At 42.1% G+C, this 15612-nt stretch overlaps 2 protein-coding genes across 2 annotated transcripts in view; one reads left to right on the forward strand and one right to left on the reverse strand.

Annotated features, from left to right (window-relative positions):
* Window positions 1-5507: 5507 nt before the first annotated feature.
* Window positions 5508-7175, reverse strand: LOC133131626 (proline-rich protein HaeIII subfamily 1-like). Its single transcript, XM_061246997.1, has 2 exons — window positions 7149-7175; window positions 5508-6212 (listed from the first exon to the last, which is right to left on the reverse strand). The coding sequence occupies exons 1-2, from the start codon at window positions 7173-7175 to the stop codon at window positions 5508-5510; spliced, it is 732 nt and encodes a 243-aa protein (XP_061102981.1).
* Window positions 7176-11634: 4459 nt separating this feature from the next.
* The window catches only part of ano3 (anoctamin 3), a 92715-nt gene continuing 88737 nt past the window's right edge, over window positions 11635-15612 (forward strand). Inside the window, 1 exon segment of the mRNA XM_061246135.1 lies at window positions 11635-11692. Coding sequence (XP_061102119.1) covers window positions 11647-11692 — 46 coding nt within the window. The 5' untranslated portion in view covers window positions 11635-11646.

The following is a 15612-nucleotide window of genomic DNA, read 5'->3' on the forward strand; positions in this document are numbered from 1 at the left end:
ATGGTGAATGGTTCCATATCATATATTCAAAAGGTAGCCATGTGCTCCTTTAGGAGCTTTAGATATAGGCTTTATAAAAACTTTAACTTTTCTCGCCTTCAGGAACACAGTTTTTCAAGTTCTGCATATCTTGAGTCGAGAATGTATACTTTCCCTCCAAATGATGAAATGTCTGAAGATAGGAGGTTGACTGCCGTATAAGCCCACTTTAGGCCTAAACAGCATTATGGGCTTGAAATCTGAGCAGAATGACCAATTCAAGCATTTCCTTTTGTAGGTTCATAGTTTGTGATCATGTTCATATCTTAAAGAGAGAACACACAAGATGCTTCCAAACCAAATATGTATAATGGTGAATGGTTTCCTACCATATACCCATAATGCAGCTATGTTAGGCTTTTGGAGCTTGAGATATGAGACGAATGAATACTTCAACTTTTCCCGCCTTCAGGAACACAGTTTTTCAAGATGTGCATATCTTGAGTCGAGAATGTATACTTTCCCTCCAAATGAGAAAATGTCTGAAGATAGGAGGTTGACTGCCGTATAAGCCAACTTTAGGCCTAAACAGCATTAGGGGCTTGAAATCTGAACAGAATGACCAATTCAAGCGTTTCCTTTTGTAGGTTCATAGTTCGTGATATTCCTATCTTAAAGAGAGAACACACGAGATGCTTCTGTAGCATGGTTAGCTCAGGTAGTTCGCTAGTAGGCATAGTGAAGTGCAGTGAAAGCGAAGGCTGGTAGCAGGTTATCACGACAACACTCCCCGATGACGTAACCCTCAAATTCAAAAGAACGTTGTTGCCCTTGGCTAGAGGCGAGTTTTTCTTTAGCTGACTGGTAACGCGTTCGTTCAACAAATATTTGGACAAGTGAGAGGCCGGGGTTCAAATCCCACCTCGGACTCAGGCAATTTCTCACCTGTTATAGAAGCATTGGCCATCATGTTGATTTGGTGTAAACGATCCTAAGGGAGGGAACTGACACATTTGTCTGGCACTTTATATCACAATGTTTTGAAAAGACAACATATGAAACTAGAATACAGGGTCTTGAGGGTCAGAAAATCAGGTTTTGAACATGTTTATCAAAAATTTCTCATAGCACAATTACTGCTCTTGTTCCTGCAAGATTGAATTGAAGTACACGTTTTCCAATACCCCAACTTGATAGCACTTTCTTGAGAAAAACAGAATTATGCTAAAGTTAAGGTATGAATAAAGCATCATCCAGTGTGGTAGACTTAATAATTCCCAGCGGGAGAACAGGGGCACCCCCTAGTTTTGGGTGAAGTTGCAGATCATATGTCTGTTGCATGAACATTTGGATGGAGAGCAGAATTGTAGCTACCCCAAAATGAAGCACTTATTGTAAAATTACAGAAATTGATGCTTCAGTTTGAAGTAACCAAAATGCGTAGGTTTCCAAAATGTATTTCTGTTCAACATAGCTTGTTGTAAGATGCACTGTCCACGGAAAGGTATCCCATGAAAAAGCACTTACAAAAAATATACATAGGTAAATGCTTTTCATAGGGCCCCATTTGGGTATCTGGATTAGTTCTCTCAATACTGTGATTGATGTTGTTACTGAAAGATTTCTTTGAAGCTCAGGTTTGCTAAAAATATGCCCCAACTTGATAGCACTTTCTTGAGAAAAACAGAATCATACTAAAGTTGGGGTATACATAAAGGCGTCATGGATGGGCATCTGAACTCCCAGTGGTAGATGAGGAGCACCCCCAGGTTTTTGGTAAAGTTGCTGAATATCTGTCTTTTGCAAGATGAGTTGAATCTCTAGCACAATTTCAGCTACCCCAAAATGAAGCACTTATTTTTAAATAACAGAAATTGATGCTCCAGTTTGAAGTAACCAAATTGTTTGTTGCTCGGCATAGCTTGTTGGAAGATACACAGCCCACTGAAATATACCCCATGAAAACACACAAACTAAAAATGTACGTAGGGCCATATTTGTGTATGTTGATTATTTCTCATTAAACGGTGGCTGCGGTTGTTCCGGAGAAGATTTCTTTGATGTTCATGTTTTCCAAAATATGCCCCAACTTGATAGCACTTTCCTCGGAAAAACAGAATTATGTTAAAGTTGAGGTACATTTAAAGCCGGTGCCATAGTAACACAGACGTGACACAGGCCTCCGGTTCTGCTGTGAAGTTGTGGATAATCTGTCAGCTTTCCGAACATTTGAGCCTCTACGCCAGTTACAGCTAGCTCATAATTAAGTGATTACAGGTAAATGTTAAAAAATAATGCTTATATTTGAAGTAACCCAACTGTGTTGGTTATCAAAATAGTTTGTAATTGATTTTGTTTAGTTGTACTGCTTGCAAGTTGAACATTGATTTCCCCCTGAGCATTACTCTGTCAAAAAAAGGACTTCATGGATAAGGAAGAACAAGTTATTGCTATTGAGAGTCTGACTTGACTCAAATCCACTAAACTGTGTATAAAAGTAAAATATACATTTGTAAAGCAAAATTAGTTTGTACAGCACTCACTTCAATGAATTGTTCCTTGAATATTCCGGGCCACTGCTTGCTCTCTTCCGAAGCATTGAAATGATCTGTATTGACCGTCATAGATTCCTCCTGGTATTAATACTGAGATGTGCGCTGTTTGACCAATGGGGCTCATTGCCCTGCCCCTTTTACCTGCCATTGTTATAGAAGCATTGGCCATCATGTTGATTTGGTGTAAACGATTCTAAGGGAGGGAGCTGACACATTTGTCTGGCACTTTATATCACAATGTTTTGAGAAGACAACATATGAAACTAGAATGCAGTCTTGAGGGTCAGAAAATCATGTTTAGAACATTTATCAAAAATTTCTCATAGCACAATTACTGCTCTTTTTCCTGCAAGATTGAATTGAAGTACATGTTTGCCAATACATACCCCAACTTGATAGCACTTTCTTGAGAAAAACAGAATTATGCTAAAGTTAAGGTATGAATAACGCATCATTTGGAAACTCTTTTGTATTATTCTTTGTTACTTTTTAAAAAGGCCCAGACCCAGGTGATTTACTCTTTAGGGCTTCATTGAGGTGAATATAAGTCCAGGGCTTAACTTTTATTCTGAAATAACTCCATGACTTCTAAATTATTGAACTGCAGTGGCTGTTTTGTCTGGTGTTACCAACCATGGGTCCCTCTAAACAGTTGTCCAAAGATGTCCACCTAAAAGGCAAAAGCTACGAAAACAAATGCTCAGAAGAACCCACACGTCATTGCAAGAAAGCTGCAAAACGAGTAGCAGACGCAGGCCGAGACAAGAGGCCGAAGAATACTGAGCACTAGCATTTGGAGTTTGCCAAACCTCATTGGAATTATGCCTGGAAGAGAGTGCTATGGTCAGATTAGACAGAACTTGAATGTTTTGGCGATACCCACCTTCTACATGTTTGGCGGCAAAATGGAATGCATACAAGGAGAAGCCCCTCATACCTACTGTCAAATATATCGGTGGGTCGTTGATGTTTTGGAGATGTTTTGATGCTTGCGTTGTGCTGTCATTTGTTGCTGAAATAATTTCGGGGGGATGGGGTGGTCAGGGTGTTCAGGGTGCTGTATGTTCTGGAGTTGTTTGTCCCAGAGATTGTTGACGGTCCCAGAGGTTCGCCGAGCAATCGCCTTTGGGGGCAATGCCACCCCGCTTGGTCCTCTGATTTAGTTATATTTGGTTTTGATTGTTAATATTTGTTGAAAAACTTCAATGTGACAACTTACCCAACATACAGTACTGTGACAACGTACCCTCTGATGGGACAAGTTGTCACAAGTGCACACCATCTACTTAACTGTATATAACTCTGTAATGAAGGATATGAAGGTGTATGTGCCTGAGACTTCATTATTTTGTTTGGCCTGACATTTATTCCATTGTGATGTACTGCGCCCAAGAAATGTAAAAGAGTGAAAAGTGTTGACAATATGCCCCGCTCTGGATGTCATTTTCATGTCCATAATTTCATTTTTATTGAGTGTTTACTTTGACTGTGTTGTCTCCGTTGTTAGAGAGAGGGGGGGTTTGGTCTTTTGGTGATGTCTTTTGACTGAACTGTGGTGCAGCTTTTTTGTCTTATTCACATGAAACTTATTGCTAAATAGAAAACTTGCAAATGATCAAACTCATCACCAAATGAATCACAACCGGACATCTTCTGTAATTACATTACATTATTGTAATTGAAGTATTGTATTATAATTATTGTATTGCAGACATCTTCTGTCTTCCCCTCATTGCCTCAGGAATCACTTTTCATGGTTAATTCATCGGTTTCATTTTTATCTAATATTCCATTTCAGAAGCAGTGTTAACAATGCCATTTTATGGACTGCTGTGGGCTGGCCACGGATTTCTCGAAGGTAAATTAAAGTGCAAATCTATGTTTTTAAATCTGATTGTTGTGCAAAAATCCACACAGTAGCTTTCTGCCATTTTGCCAATCACTATTATTTTAATATATGACTCGACTTGTCATAATTTAAACTTATAACTCACCGCTTGAATTTCCCATGGACACCACAGGCTGGCGCTCGCCTGAATCCTTTGAATACTATTTTTTTCCTTTGATTTATACTTTTGACACTGTTTTATTTTTTCATTTCAAATCCAATGTGCTGGACTACAGAGCCAAAAGAACAGAAATATTGTCCCTGTTTTGTAATGAAATGCATGTTTGTCTCCTGTCACTCCCATTTCACACCCTTCCAATGCCCACACAGGCCTGAACCAGGAAATGGGACGACTCGTGGCAGTTACTGTATCCTTCCACTAGATGTCACCATTCCTCTTCCATTCCGCATTTCACTGAGCAGCGTCTGACCTATATTTTGAGAAGATCAGGAATAGAGTGATAAAAAATGAAAAGGTACTGCGTCCTTAATGGAACTTATTTTTTATTCATTGCCGTAGAAATGTAAGAAAAAGGCATACCCCGACTGCTGAGCAGAGTTGAGGGTTTTCAGAGCAGTGTGTGTGAGAGTGTGTGTATCTGTCTGTGTGTGTGTGCGCATTGCGTTAGCTGGTTTTCAGAGCAGTGTGTGTGCGTGGTGTTCCTCACCAGGGCTCTATAAATACATGGAGTGTGGGGAAGGAGACAGGACAGCCAAGCTGTGAAACAGCAGGTGGTGTTGACGGATCTTAAAGAACTGAAACAACCAAAATAAGAATTCAATTGTATTTATTTTCCCCAAGGCAATCCCCATCAATATTTTGAGTTTTAAACAATGTTACAAGACAATGCCCTTCCACTTTTTTTTTTTTCCAATGGGTATGAAACCATCCAATACAATGTTCAGCATTCCTCAATAAAACTACCAATAAATATAACATTGACCATTTATACCATTCATGCATAGCTTTTGTTTGGAAGTATTTACATGAAATGATTGGAAGAGGTCAGGCTTTGAAAATTGAAATGACACGCATCCATTAATCCCATCTGTTCACATTCAGGCCCTGTTTTGTGGAATCACCGTCATGGGGAGCCCTGGTGTGGGGAGAGGGCACTCTGGGTGGAGCCCTGGTGTGGGGCCCTGGTGTGGGGCCCTGGTGTGGGGAGAGGCTCTCTGGGTGTAGCCCTGGTGTGGGGCCCTGGTGTGGGGAGAGGCTCTCTGGGTGGAGCCCTGGTGTGGGGAGAGGCACCCTGGGTGTAGCCCTGGTGTGGGGCCCTGGTGTGGGGCCCTGGTGTGGGGAGAGGCTCTCTGGGTGGAGCCCTGGTGTGGGGAGAGGCACCCTGGGTGTAGCCCTGGTGTGGAGCCCTGGTGTGGGGAGAGGCTCTCTGGGTGGAGCCCTGGTGTGGGGCCCTGGTGTGGGGAGAGGCTCTCTGGGTGTAGCCCTGGTGTGGGGCCCTGGTGTGGGGAGAGGCTCTCTGGGTGGAGCCCTGGTGTGGGGAGAGGCACCCTGGGTGTAGCCCTGGTGTGGGGCCCTGGTGTGGGGAGAGGCTCTCTGGGTGGAGCCCTGGTGTGGGGAGAGGCACCCTGGGTGTAGCCCTGGTGTGGGGCCCTGGTGTGGGGAGAGGCTCTCTGGGTGTGGGGCCCTGGTGTGGGGCCCTGGTGTGGGGCCCTGGTGTGGGGCCGTGGTGTGGGGAGAGGCTCTCTGGGTGTAGCCCTGGTGTGGGGCCCTGGTGTGGGGAGAGGCTCTCTGGGTGTGGGGCCCTGGTGTGGGGCCCTGGTGTGGGGCCCTGGTGTGGTGAGAGGGCGCTCTGGGCCCAGCCACTGAATGTTGGTATTTTCCAGACGAGAGGCGAGAAGCGCAAAGCTTTTGTTTCTCCAAAGATGGTTATTTCTCACGAATGTCATAAATGTTCGAATTTAAGTAAAGCAACATTGCCTAATTGTTTATTAAGTTTATTTATTTAACATTTATTTATTTTTATTTAGTTCAAAAAGACAATCAGCATGGAAATGGTTATAGATTAATGATAACGTGATATGTTCTCACATTTTGAGCTTTTAGAAAAGTTTTTTGATTAAGAACCTCCATTGCATACTTGTTAATATTGAAATACCATTCCATTATTGGCATTTGGCAGACGCTCTTATCCAGAGCGACATATACAGTTGATTAGATGAAGCAGGAGACATTCCTCCCCTGGAGCAATGCAGGGTTAAGGGCCTTGCTCAAGGGCCCAACGGCTGTGTGGATCTTATTGTGGCTACACCCGGATTAGAACCACCGACCTTGCGTGTCCCAGTCAAAACCCATCCAGTTACCAGTAAGCAGCTGAAAGATGTTGCAACAATAACCCTTGAATACCTGCACAAATAAAACTATAACATTATCCTGTGTTCTGGGTCAATACTGCATTCTAAATGGCTGACGGTAGGCTATGCATTAAAACTCAAAACTGCAAATATTATAGAAGGCAACCACTGCCACATAGGCTTCGAGTAGTTAGTTCTGGAAAATAGTTTTTAAGGTTTTGCACCACAAATGCAAATCTGCAGGCCACCAAGTCATAACTGACTGATTATTGCTTTAAATAAAGGCACGTGTTACTACAGCAAGCAACCCAAAGCTACGCACCTCAAGCTACACACAAACACTTTGTTTTCTTTAGTTTGCTATCGTGCGAACACTGGCATCTTGTCATCGGATGCACATCGAAGATGGATACTTGCCCCTTGATGTTATATTGTAACATGTTGTAACAGTCTAAGATGGCAGCCTTGTCTTCATCAGGATAGCGGTGGTCCAGGAGGATCAGGGCAGAGGAGAGTCTGTTCCAGCAGCATGGAGAGATGAAGTGTGGTCTCCATCGAGTGGCCAGGTCTAGCAGATTGTTCTTGGAAAAGGAAGAACAGAGTTGGTTCGAAGCAGCTTGTTCAATTGTTTTGGATAAGGAATAGCTTTTGCATAACCTTTCAGAATCATTTATATCCTTGGTTTTGTGCTTATGGACCCCCCTCCTCAGTTCAGACCACAGGTTTTTGATGGGATTTAAGTCTGCAGATAAAGATTTTCTGCCAAAATGACCTGGTACTTTGTTGAATTCATTGTGCTATTGATCTTAAATAGTACCCCTGGACCACTGGCAGCAAAACATCTCCAAAACATCAATGACCCACTGCCATATTCGACAGTCCCCAGTCATAGCACAATGACAGCTGCCTGGAAAGTGTTGAATGTCATGGCTTGTTCTCTGGATGGGAAATAAAAATGTGTAGCCCTGTTCATCGGGCCATCAAGGCATTCAACACAGTGGATCACAACCCTCTTTTAAAAACACTCAAATAACTTCGTTTTGGTGAAACTTGGTTTTTGGATTACCTTACTGGTCTCAAGCTATAGCAGCTGATGGCCACTAGTCTGACTACCTAGTTGTAAGAAAAGGCGGGGATCAATTATAGGCCTCTTATTTTCTCTTTTTATTAATGACATGGGTGCTGTGATACAAAATGGTGCTGTACACTTTTATGCTGATGAGACAGATTTATTCATCCACTTCTTCTGTAGAACAAACTTTTAAACACGTACAGCTGGATTTTATGGCTATACAAAATGCCCTTATTCGATTTAAGCTAATGCTGACAAGACCAAATACATGCTTTTTTCCAGAGCTAAAAATGATGGTCCTGCTCACTTAGTCATGAATACCATTAGTGGGGTTCCAGTTCAGAAGTATTATCTGATAAATGTTCACGGATATGGCTGGATGATTAGCTGTTAGCTGATAAGCACATTGAGGAACTAAGAAACTGAAAATCAAGTTAGGATTCCATCCATCCATCCATTATCTGAACCTGCTTATCCTGAACAGGGTCGCAAGGGGGCTGGAGCCTATCCCAGCATACATCAGGCGAAAGGCAGGAACACACCCTGGACAGGTCGCCAGTCCATCGCAGGGCACACACACCATTCACTCACATACACATACCCACAGGCAATTTAGACTCTCCAATCAGCAAACTCCGCACAGAGAGGCCCCGGCCGACGGGGATTCAAACCCAGGACCTCCTTGCTGTGAGGCAGCAGTGCTACCCACTGCACCATCCGTGCCGCCAAGTTAGGATTCCTTTAGATAAAAAATAAATTAAAAAGTTCGTTTCAAACCATACTACATAAAATAATTGTGCAGGCAACTTCTTTATCGGTTTTAGATAATGGGGACATTATTTACAGTTCATGGAGTTGTCTGCGGACAGTGGTCATTGACAAATCCTCACCTGACTCCTGAAGAGTGTTTCTGATCTGTCAGACAGGTGTTTGGGGACTGTTATTTGTTATGGAGATAATTATTCTGTCATCAACTGTGGAGGTCTTCCCTGGCCTGCCAGTCCGTTTGCGATTAGTAAGCTCACCAGTGCTCTCTTTCTTCTTAATTATCTTCTAAACAATTGATTTTGGTAAGCCTCAGGTTTGGCCGATGTCTCTAACCATTTTATTCTTGTTTCTCAGTCTCACAATGGCTTCTTTGACTGGTCCTCATCTTGATGAACAGCAATAATAGTTTTCAAAGGTGAAAAGACTGGAAGAATAGGCACTGAGTGCTCTCTTATACCTGCAAAAATACACTTGAGCAATTACACCAGTGAAGCCATGTGTCCCCAAACATTATGGTTCCCTGAAATGGGGGGACTATGTATAAACACTGCAGTAATTTTTACATGGTGAAACCAAAATGTATCGAAAATACCCTTTAATAAAATCTGAGAGTGTGCAGGGACAAAATAACAATGTAAAATAAAATGTTCATGTTTTGTGTCTGTGGGCCATCAACCAGACTTGTGAACTAGTCTACTGAGGTTGTTTTACAAGCAATGAGAAAACCTCTTTGCCTCGCAATGGATCACAATGGAAACTGGGGAATGAGACTAGGCTTTAAAGTCATCAAGGGTCTGAGGTATCAAGCCAGCCACAAACACCACACTGCCACTAGATATGCAGTAGACACTCAAAGGGTTGTTTCTCCTGAATACCTTTTCCATTGAGTTCATCAGATCATCAAAGGAGCCCTTGCATTGCCTAAAGAATAATTTGAGTATAAAAAATAGGTTAGATTTCCGCAGCCTATTTCATAATCTAATTGTTGGAATCAAAAAAAGGCACAGGACTCTGTGTGGTTGAATAAGCACTAAAGCCCAGTGGATCATGGAGTCTGCAGGGTCCTCATCTTATTATTGGGCTTTACCTACAACACAGGTGACACAGACCTGCCAGTCGTCAGATTAGTGCTGGTTCTGGCCTGTAGTGTAGTGGTTAAGGTAAAGGACCGGGACACCCAAGGTCAGTGGTTCTAATCCCGGTGTAGTCACAATAAGATCCGCACAGCCGTTGGGCCCTTGAGCAAGGCCCTTAACCCTGCATTGCTCCAGGGGAGGATTGTCTCCTGCTTAGTCTAATCAACTGTATGTCGCTCTGGATAAGAGCGTCTGCCAAATGCCAGTAATGTAATGTAATGGTTCCTTGCATCTTTGGGCAAATAGACAATTTTTCCTCAAAGGAACTGCAGTGTTAAAGATGAGCATGCAGAAATGAGTAGCGGCCTGTCGCGTAGTGGTTAAGGTACACGACTGGGACATGCAAGCTCGGTGGTTTGATCCCCGGTGTAGCCACAGTAAGCAATGCAAGGCCCTTAACCCTGCATTGCTCCAGGGGAGGATTGTCTCCTTCTTAGTCTAATCAACTGTATGTCACACAGGATGTTTTGCATGCCGTTAATGTAATGAGTGCTACACACTGCGTCACTGTGCTGCCCAGCACATGTTTCCCAGTCCTCTGTTAGTGGTGCGCTCCCCTCAGTCAGTAAAAAAATTTATCAAGAGTCTCTCCCAGGTACATCAAATTCCCATACACTACTGTTGAACGTGCCAGTGCTGCATTACCCAACATCACAGAGCAATAGACTGTAGCCTACACATGAAGCTCCTTTCCCTTTCCGATTCTCCTTCCTCAACTGCAAGCCGTATCATTCTATTAAAGTCCAAACATAAATATCATTTCGACGTTAAAGGTACTTTCTGACTCTTTAACAGTCTTTAACAGAGAGGAATAGCAGCGACAAACACCCTCAAACCACAACACGGTTTGTCCCTCCCCCCTCTCTGAGAGTGCTGCTTTTTAAGTCTTAACATGACTGCAATATATGCCAATGTGTGATTAGTGACATTTGGATGTCATGTGTTTCTGAGAATAAGGAAAACAATCATTGTAGTCTACTCTGAAGTCACTCATTCACTCATTCAACAAAATCAACAATTTATTTGATTAGAAAGAAGATAACTAAATGGCCCTTTAGCAATCACTAGCCTACTGGATGCGTTTGTCCAACGCCACCAAACTAAAATATATGGCCTTATCCAGGGCTCTGACTGCACCTTTTTACCTTCAAGCCAACATTAGTATTGTGCAGCCTGGAAATCTTATCGTTATTAACGGATATTAAACACGGATTCTTTCAGTCTTTCGTCATTTTTAAACGAGTCTCAGCACTTTATACGTGGGTGCTTTTATTCACATGCAAAAGAGGGGGAGGGGGAGGGGGGAGAGAGAGAAAGACGGCTACCTTTAACTTTGCTCTAGCCTTTAAATGAGGAATTATTTAAAAAATCCATTTTCGGATACGTCAATTCTGAAATGCCGCCCTTAATGAAACAGACGAGATGGGTGGGCATTGCTCCCCAGCACCCCATACACAATTGCAGATAAATGTAGCGCTGTTGAAAGAAGTTGGCCTAATTAAACTTTTTCGTATCCTTTCTGGGGTGAAGTGTGAATTTGATTGCTTTCTCGCTGTAGAATTCTGGACGTTATACTATTGTCGGTCGTCAACTTGAGTTATAAACTGATTAAAAAAAAGTTAAATAGCTCGTAGAAAGGCAGATACTTTTTTTATTTTTTATTTTTTTATCGCAGTCGTAGCCACGGAGGCGGTGAATTTAATGGCAGGACCTCCCTTACTGTATGTTGCCATGACAACAGCCATGGATGGAGGAGCTCGCTGAGCTGAGGCCGGTGTGGGGACTGCGCATTCCCACAGAAAGAGCTGGATAGCCTACAGTATGCTAGGATGCAGCAAGAACACCTACGCACACATTTAGGTTCCAATGTTTTCGAAAGCCTTGTTTTGGTGAATTAGGAGTATTTCTTGCTGGGCGACGCAATCACACGACGCAATGGTCCACCACTCCGGCTCCATCCAGTCCTTCAAGCAGCAAAAGGGTCAGTATTTAGATGTTTTTCGTGACTTGCGACGGTTTTCACATTATTGTTTTTCTGCATTACACATTTCAGAGCACTTGCTTTGATTGACTGCAGGGGTTGCTAGTTAGATTTTTTTTTTTCTTCTTGCGTATCCGCATGGTGTTTCTGGTTTCCTGCAGTAGTAGAAGAGGGTTGCTTTAAAACTATGACGCAGAGTTCAGTGTGCAACCATAGTTTATGGAATCACGGTTTGCAGTCGACGTGGAGTGGCACTTGTAATTCGGTCAGGACCACCGAAATGAAATTAGAAGAAGCTCTATTTTGCACCACAGTAATGCAACGTCTTATTTTGGCTTGGGTAGCCGATGATGAATTCCCACATTTATGTAGATAATATGAACACATTAGTAATTACTCATTACATTAATGTACATTTTTAACTAGAAGTAGGCTAGTTGTCGCACAACTTGTAAATATTCTATGAAAACACAGATAGCATATCAGTGCAATTATGATTGTCTGTGATAATTGTATAAATAACGTTCATCGTCCGAAGCCAAGCCTGGACCACTTCCGGACTAAAATACGAATTGCTCCAAAGCACAAATGTGCAAAAACTTGCTATTTGTTATGGTGTGTTTAAGCTCCCTGTAATGTATTACATCATATTAAATTGTACCGTGCTGTAACTACAGTACAGTTTAAGAGTCTATATCTAATCTTCATCTTATTGATGAACGACCAACCTTGTACATGTCCCAATACAATACAGTGCCCGACGTACGTGGATAGGCTACACGTCGCCTACAATATGATGTCCTTGGGATTAAAAATCCGTATTTTATTTGAATGAGGAAACTCTCCAATGTTGTAATTTTTCGGTGAATGGATAGTGTCAGTAATTATGTTCTCGAAGTACACAAATACCACAGGGAAAAAGAGAAACTGCATGCTGCTTGTGCCATTTGAAGTAGATCAGAACCTTCCCCAAGTTTCTCTTGTCGAGCAATTCAAGGAACAATTTGCCTGTGACTTCATCAAGCCACTCTAGCTGCATGTGTCACTTTCCACAACCTAGTAGTAAAGGATGAACTTCCAATTATTTTTTTAAATTATTTAATTACATTCAAACTATTGTCTTACCTGAAGTGACACTCCAACACCGAGAACAACAAGTCCAATAAAATATAGTCACATAAGCATTAAGCTGCTATGCATTAAGCAGCCTTCTATGGCTGTTATTGATTTAAGATCATTAGTGCAGTTTGTTTCATTATTTATGGGTTTGATTTATAACTCTGCTTCCCATATCTGTATGTTTGACTCCCTTCAGTGAAATACAGCCTTTCAGTTGAACACCGTAATGGCTTCAAAATCTGTAGTATAGATATTGCTTGGAGGTTAAATTACTGGATGCTGTACATGTAATTAAGATATGGTAGTGAGTATTATGCTCTGTGCTTCATCTGATAGAACATTGCACAGCTAATTTTCTTATAACATTAGCATAATAATTATTGAGAATTTATGTGAATAGCTGGCACTTGGAAGTCATTAAATTAATAACAAGGTTTGAAAGTTTGACAGGTTTGAAAAAGATATTATGATGGATATAGGACAGTGCAGTGCATATTTGGACAGTGACACAATTGTAGTCCTTTTGGCCCTGTTCTCCAGCACAGTGGATTTGCATGATTAACATGATAACATTAACATTAAAGTGCAGAGACTCTGCAGTAATTTGAGGGCATTTCCATCCATATTAAGTGATCCGATATCACAGCCCTTTTTAAACGAAGCAAGAGTGCTCAGATGATTGCCTGCTCATCTGTTTCCTGGCCATCATTAGTTCATGCACCAGAGAACTAACAAGCTCTAGAGTTCATTCTCCTGTTGATTTTGGAGTGCGCTGCTGTTGTCTCGCAACATGAGTAGGGTTGAGGGTCTCATTCTTTGTTTCATCGTAACAACGTGTGTTCAGAAGGAATCGTTGAACCCTCCCCAGAACCACCTGAGGGAATGCCATATGCCATGCTGGGGACACAGTAGTTTTATATGCAATGAGGTCTGCAAGTATTTGAACAGCGGGTTCTTCAGACTCTGTACTCCAGCACATTGGATTTTAAATTAAACCATGAATATGAGGTTAGAGCACAAACTGTCTCTTTTACTTTGATTGTATTTACATTTTCATATTGGGTGATCCATGTAGGAATTACATCCCTTTTTATACATAGTCGCCCCCCCCCCCCCCCCCCTTTTCATGGGACCAAAAGTATTCGGACAGTTTAGATGGGTGTATTCAATCGCTTCCTGAGTGCGGCTATTAGAAAGCTTCCAGTATCTAGTCTTGATTCTAGGCTTTTGATTGCCTTTGGAGTCTGTTAGAGTGTCTCTGAGAGTTGTGCCAAGGACAGTCAATGAAGTCATTAGGAAGCCGAGAAACACAATCAGAGACATCTAGGCCAAATCAACTGCTTGGAACATCATGAAGGAGAAAGCACTGCTGTGCTGAGTAATTGTCACGACGCTGGTAGGCCGAGAGAGAATGAAGACTTCCTGCCACAATGAAAAAAAACACCCCCAAACACCAGTCTGACATATCAGAACCTCTCTTCAGGCATTAGCCAGGGATGTAGTAGTGCCTACTCTTCACAGAAGTATTCAGAAACAGATCTACAGAGGCTACACTGCAAGATGAAAAGCACTAGTTAGCTACAAAATTAGGAAGATTAGTTTGCTAAGTAGTACCTAGAAGAGTATGCAGAGTTCTGGAACAGATGAGACCATGATCGACCAAGAGTGATGCGAGTAAGAAAGTGTGGAGGTGAAAAGGAACCAACTCACCCCCCCTTCCCCCCTTATCTGTGAAACATGGTGGTGAGGGTGTTATAGTTTGCGCATGTATAGCTGCCACAGGTGCTGGCTCACATTTCTTCACTGATAATGTAACTGCTGAGAGCAGCAGCATAATGAATTCTCAAGTGTCATGAAGGATATTATTTTAAGTTCACACAAATGTCTCCAAACTTCATCCCACAGCAAGGCAGCGACTCCGCATCTTAATGATGTTTCAACCAGTTCATTTGGGTGAGCTTATTGTCTGGCCTACTGTCAGGTTATTTGAGTTACTGGACAGCTTTGTGCAGTCTAGCCATTTTCCTCTGACTTCTTTGATTACCAAGGCGCTTTTGCTCTCTTAATGGTTTTCATGATTGGCTGATTTGAGATTCCATTAACAAGCTGGTGTACAGATATACCTAATAAAGTGGTCACTGAGTGTGTGTGTGTGTGTGTGTGTGTGAGAGAGAGAGAGAGAGAGAGAGAGAGAGTGGGTGTGTGTGTGTGAGTATCCTGAGGGATCAATGTGAGAATGATAAAATGGATTTTAGGACTTTTTTTTTTTTTAATGGAAAAAAAGGTCAACTGGTTTTTAACAGATGTCAAACACTGAATCGGGTCAAATTGATCTCACACCTAATTGGAGGGTTGACTGCAAATAAAAGTTATTATTTAAAAAAATATTGATTGAATCCAGGGAATAAAATCACTAGAATCCTCTTTACAAAGTTTCTTACCAACTTGTCGTCCGATATGGTCATGCAATTTTCCTTCTTAATAGGTAAACTAACTCGATATTCTACACATTCTATGTTTAGGGTGGACTGAAGCCGTATGAAGTGCAGATTGATGAGCTGATGAGAATTGCAGTGTGGAATTAGCCCCCACATTGGCGCCCACAGTAGAGATGGCTGTTGAGGCAGCTGAGGTGATATATTTATTGCTCCAGTGCGAGTCCTATGGGCTCGGAGGATCTTTGATCATGCAAGAACCCCACAGTATGGGCAAGCTGCCTGTGCCTGTCTGATTATGTAACCAGACAGATGGTGTGATAGATCTGTGTTTCAGCTTTGAAGTAAGACTTCTATGGCCAGATT

The sequence above is a fragment of the Conger conger genome, chromosome 6 (assembly GCF_963514075.1).
Source record: "Conger conger chromosome 6, fConCon1.1, whole genome shotgun sequence".
NCBI classification, from domain to species: domain Eukaryota; kingdom Metazoa; phylum Chordata; class Actinopteri; order Anguilliformes; family Congridae; genus Conger; species Conger conger.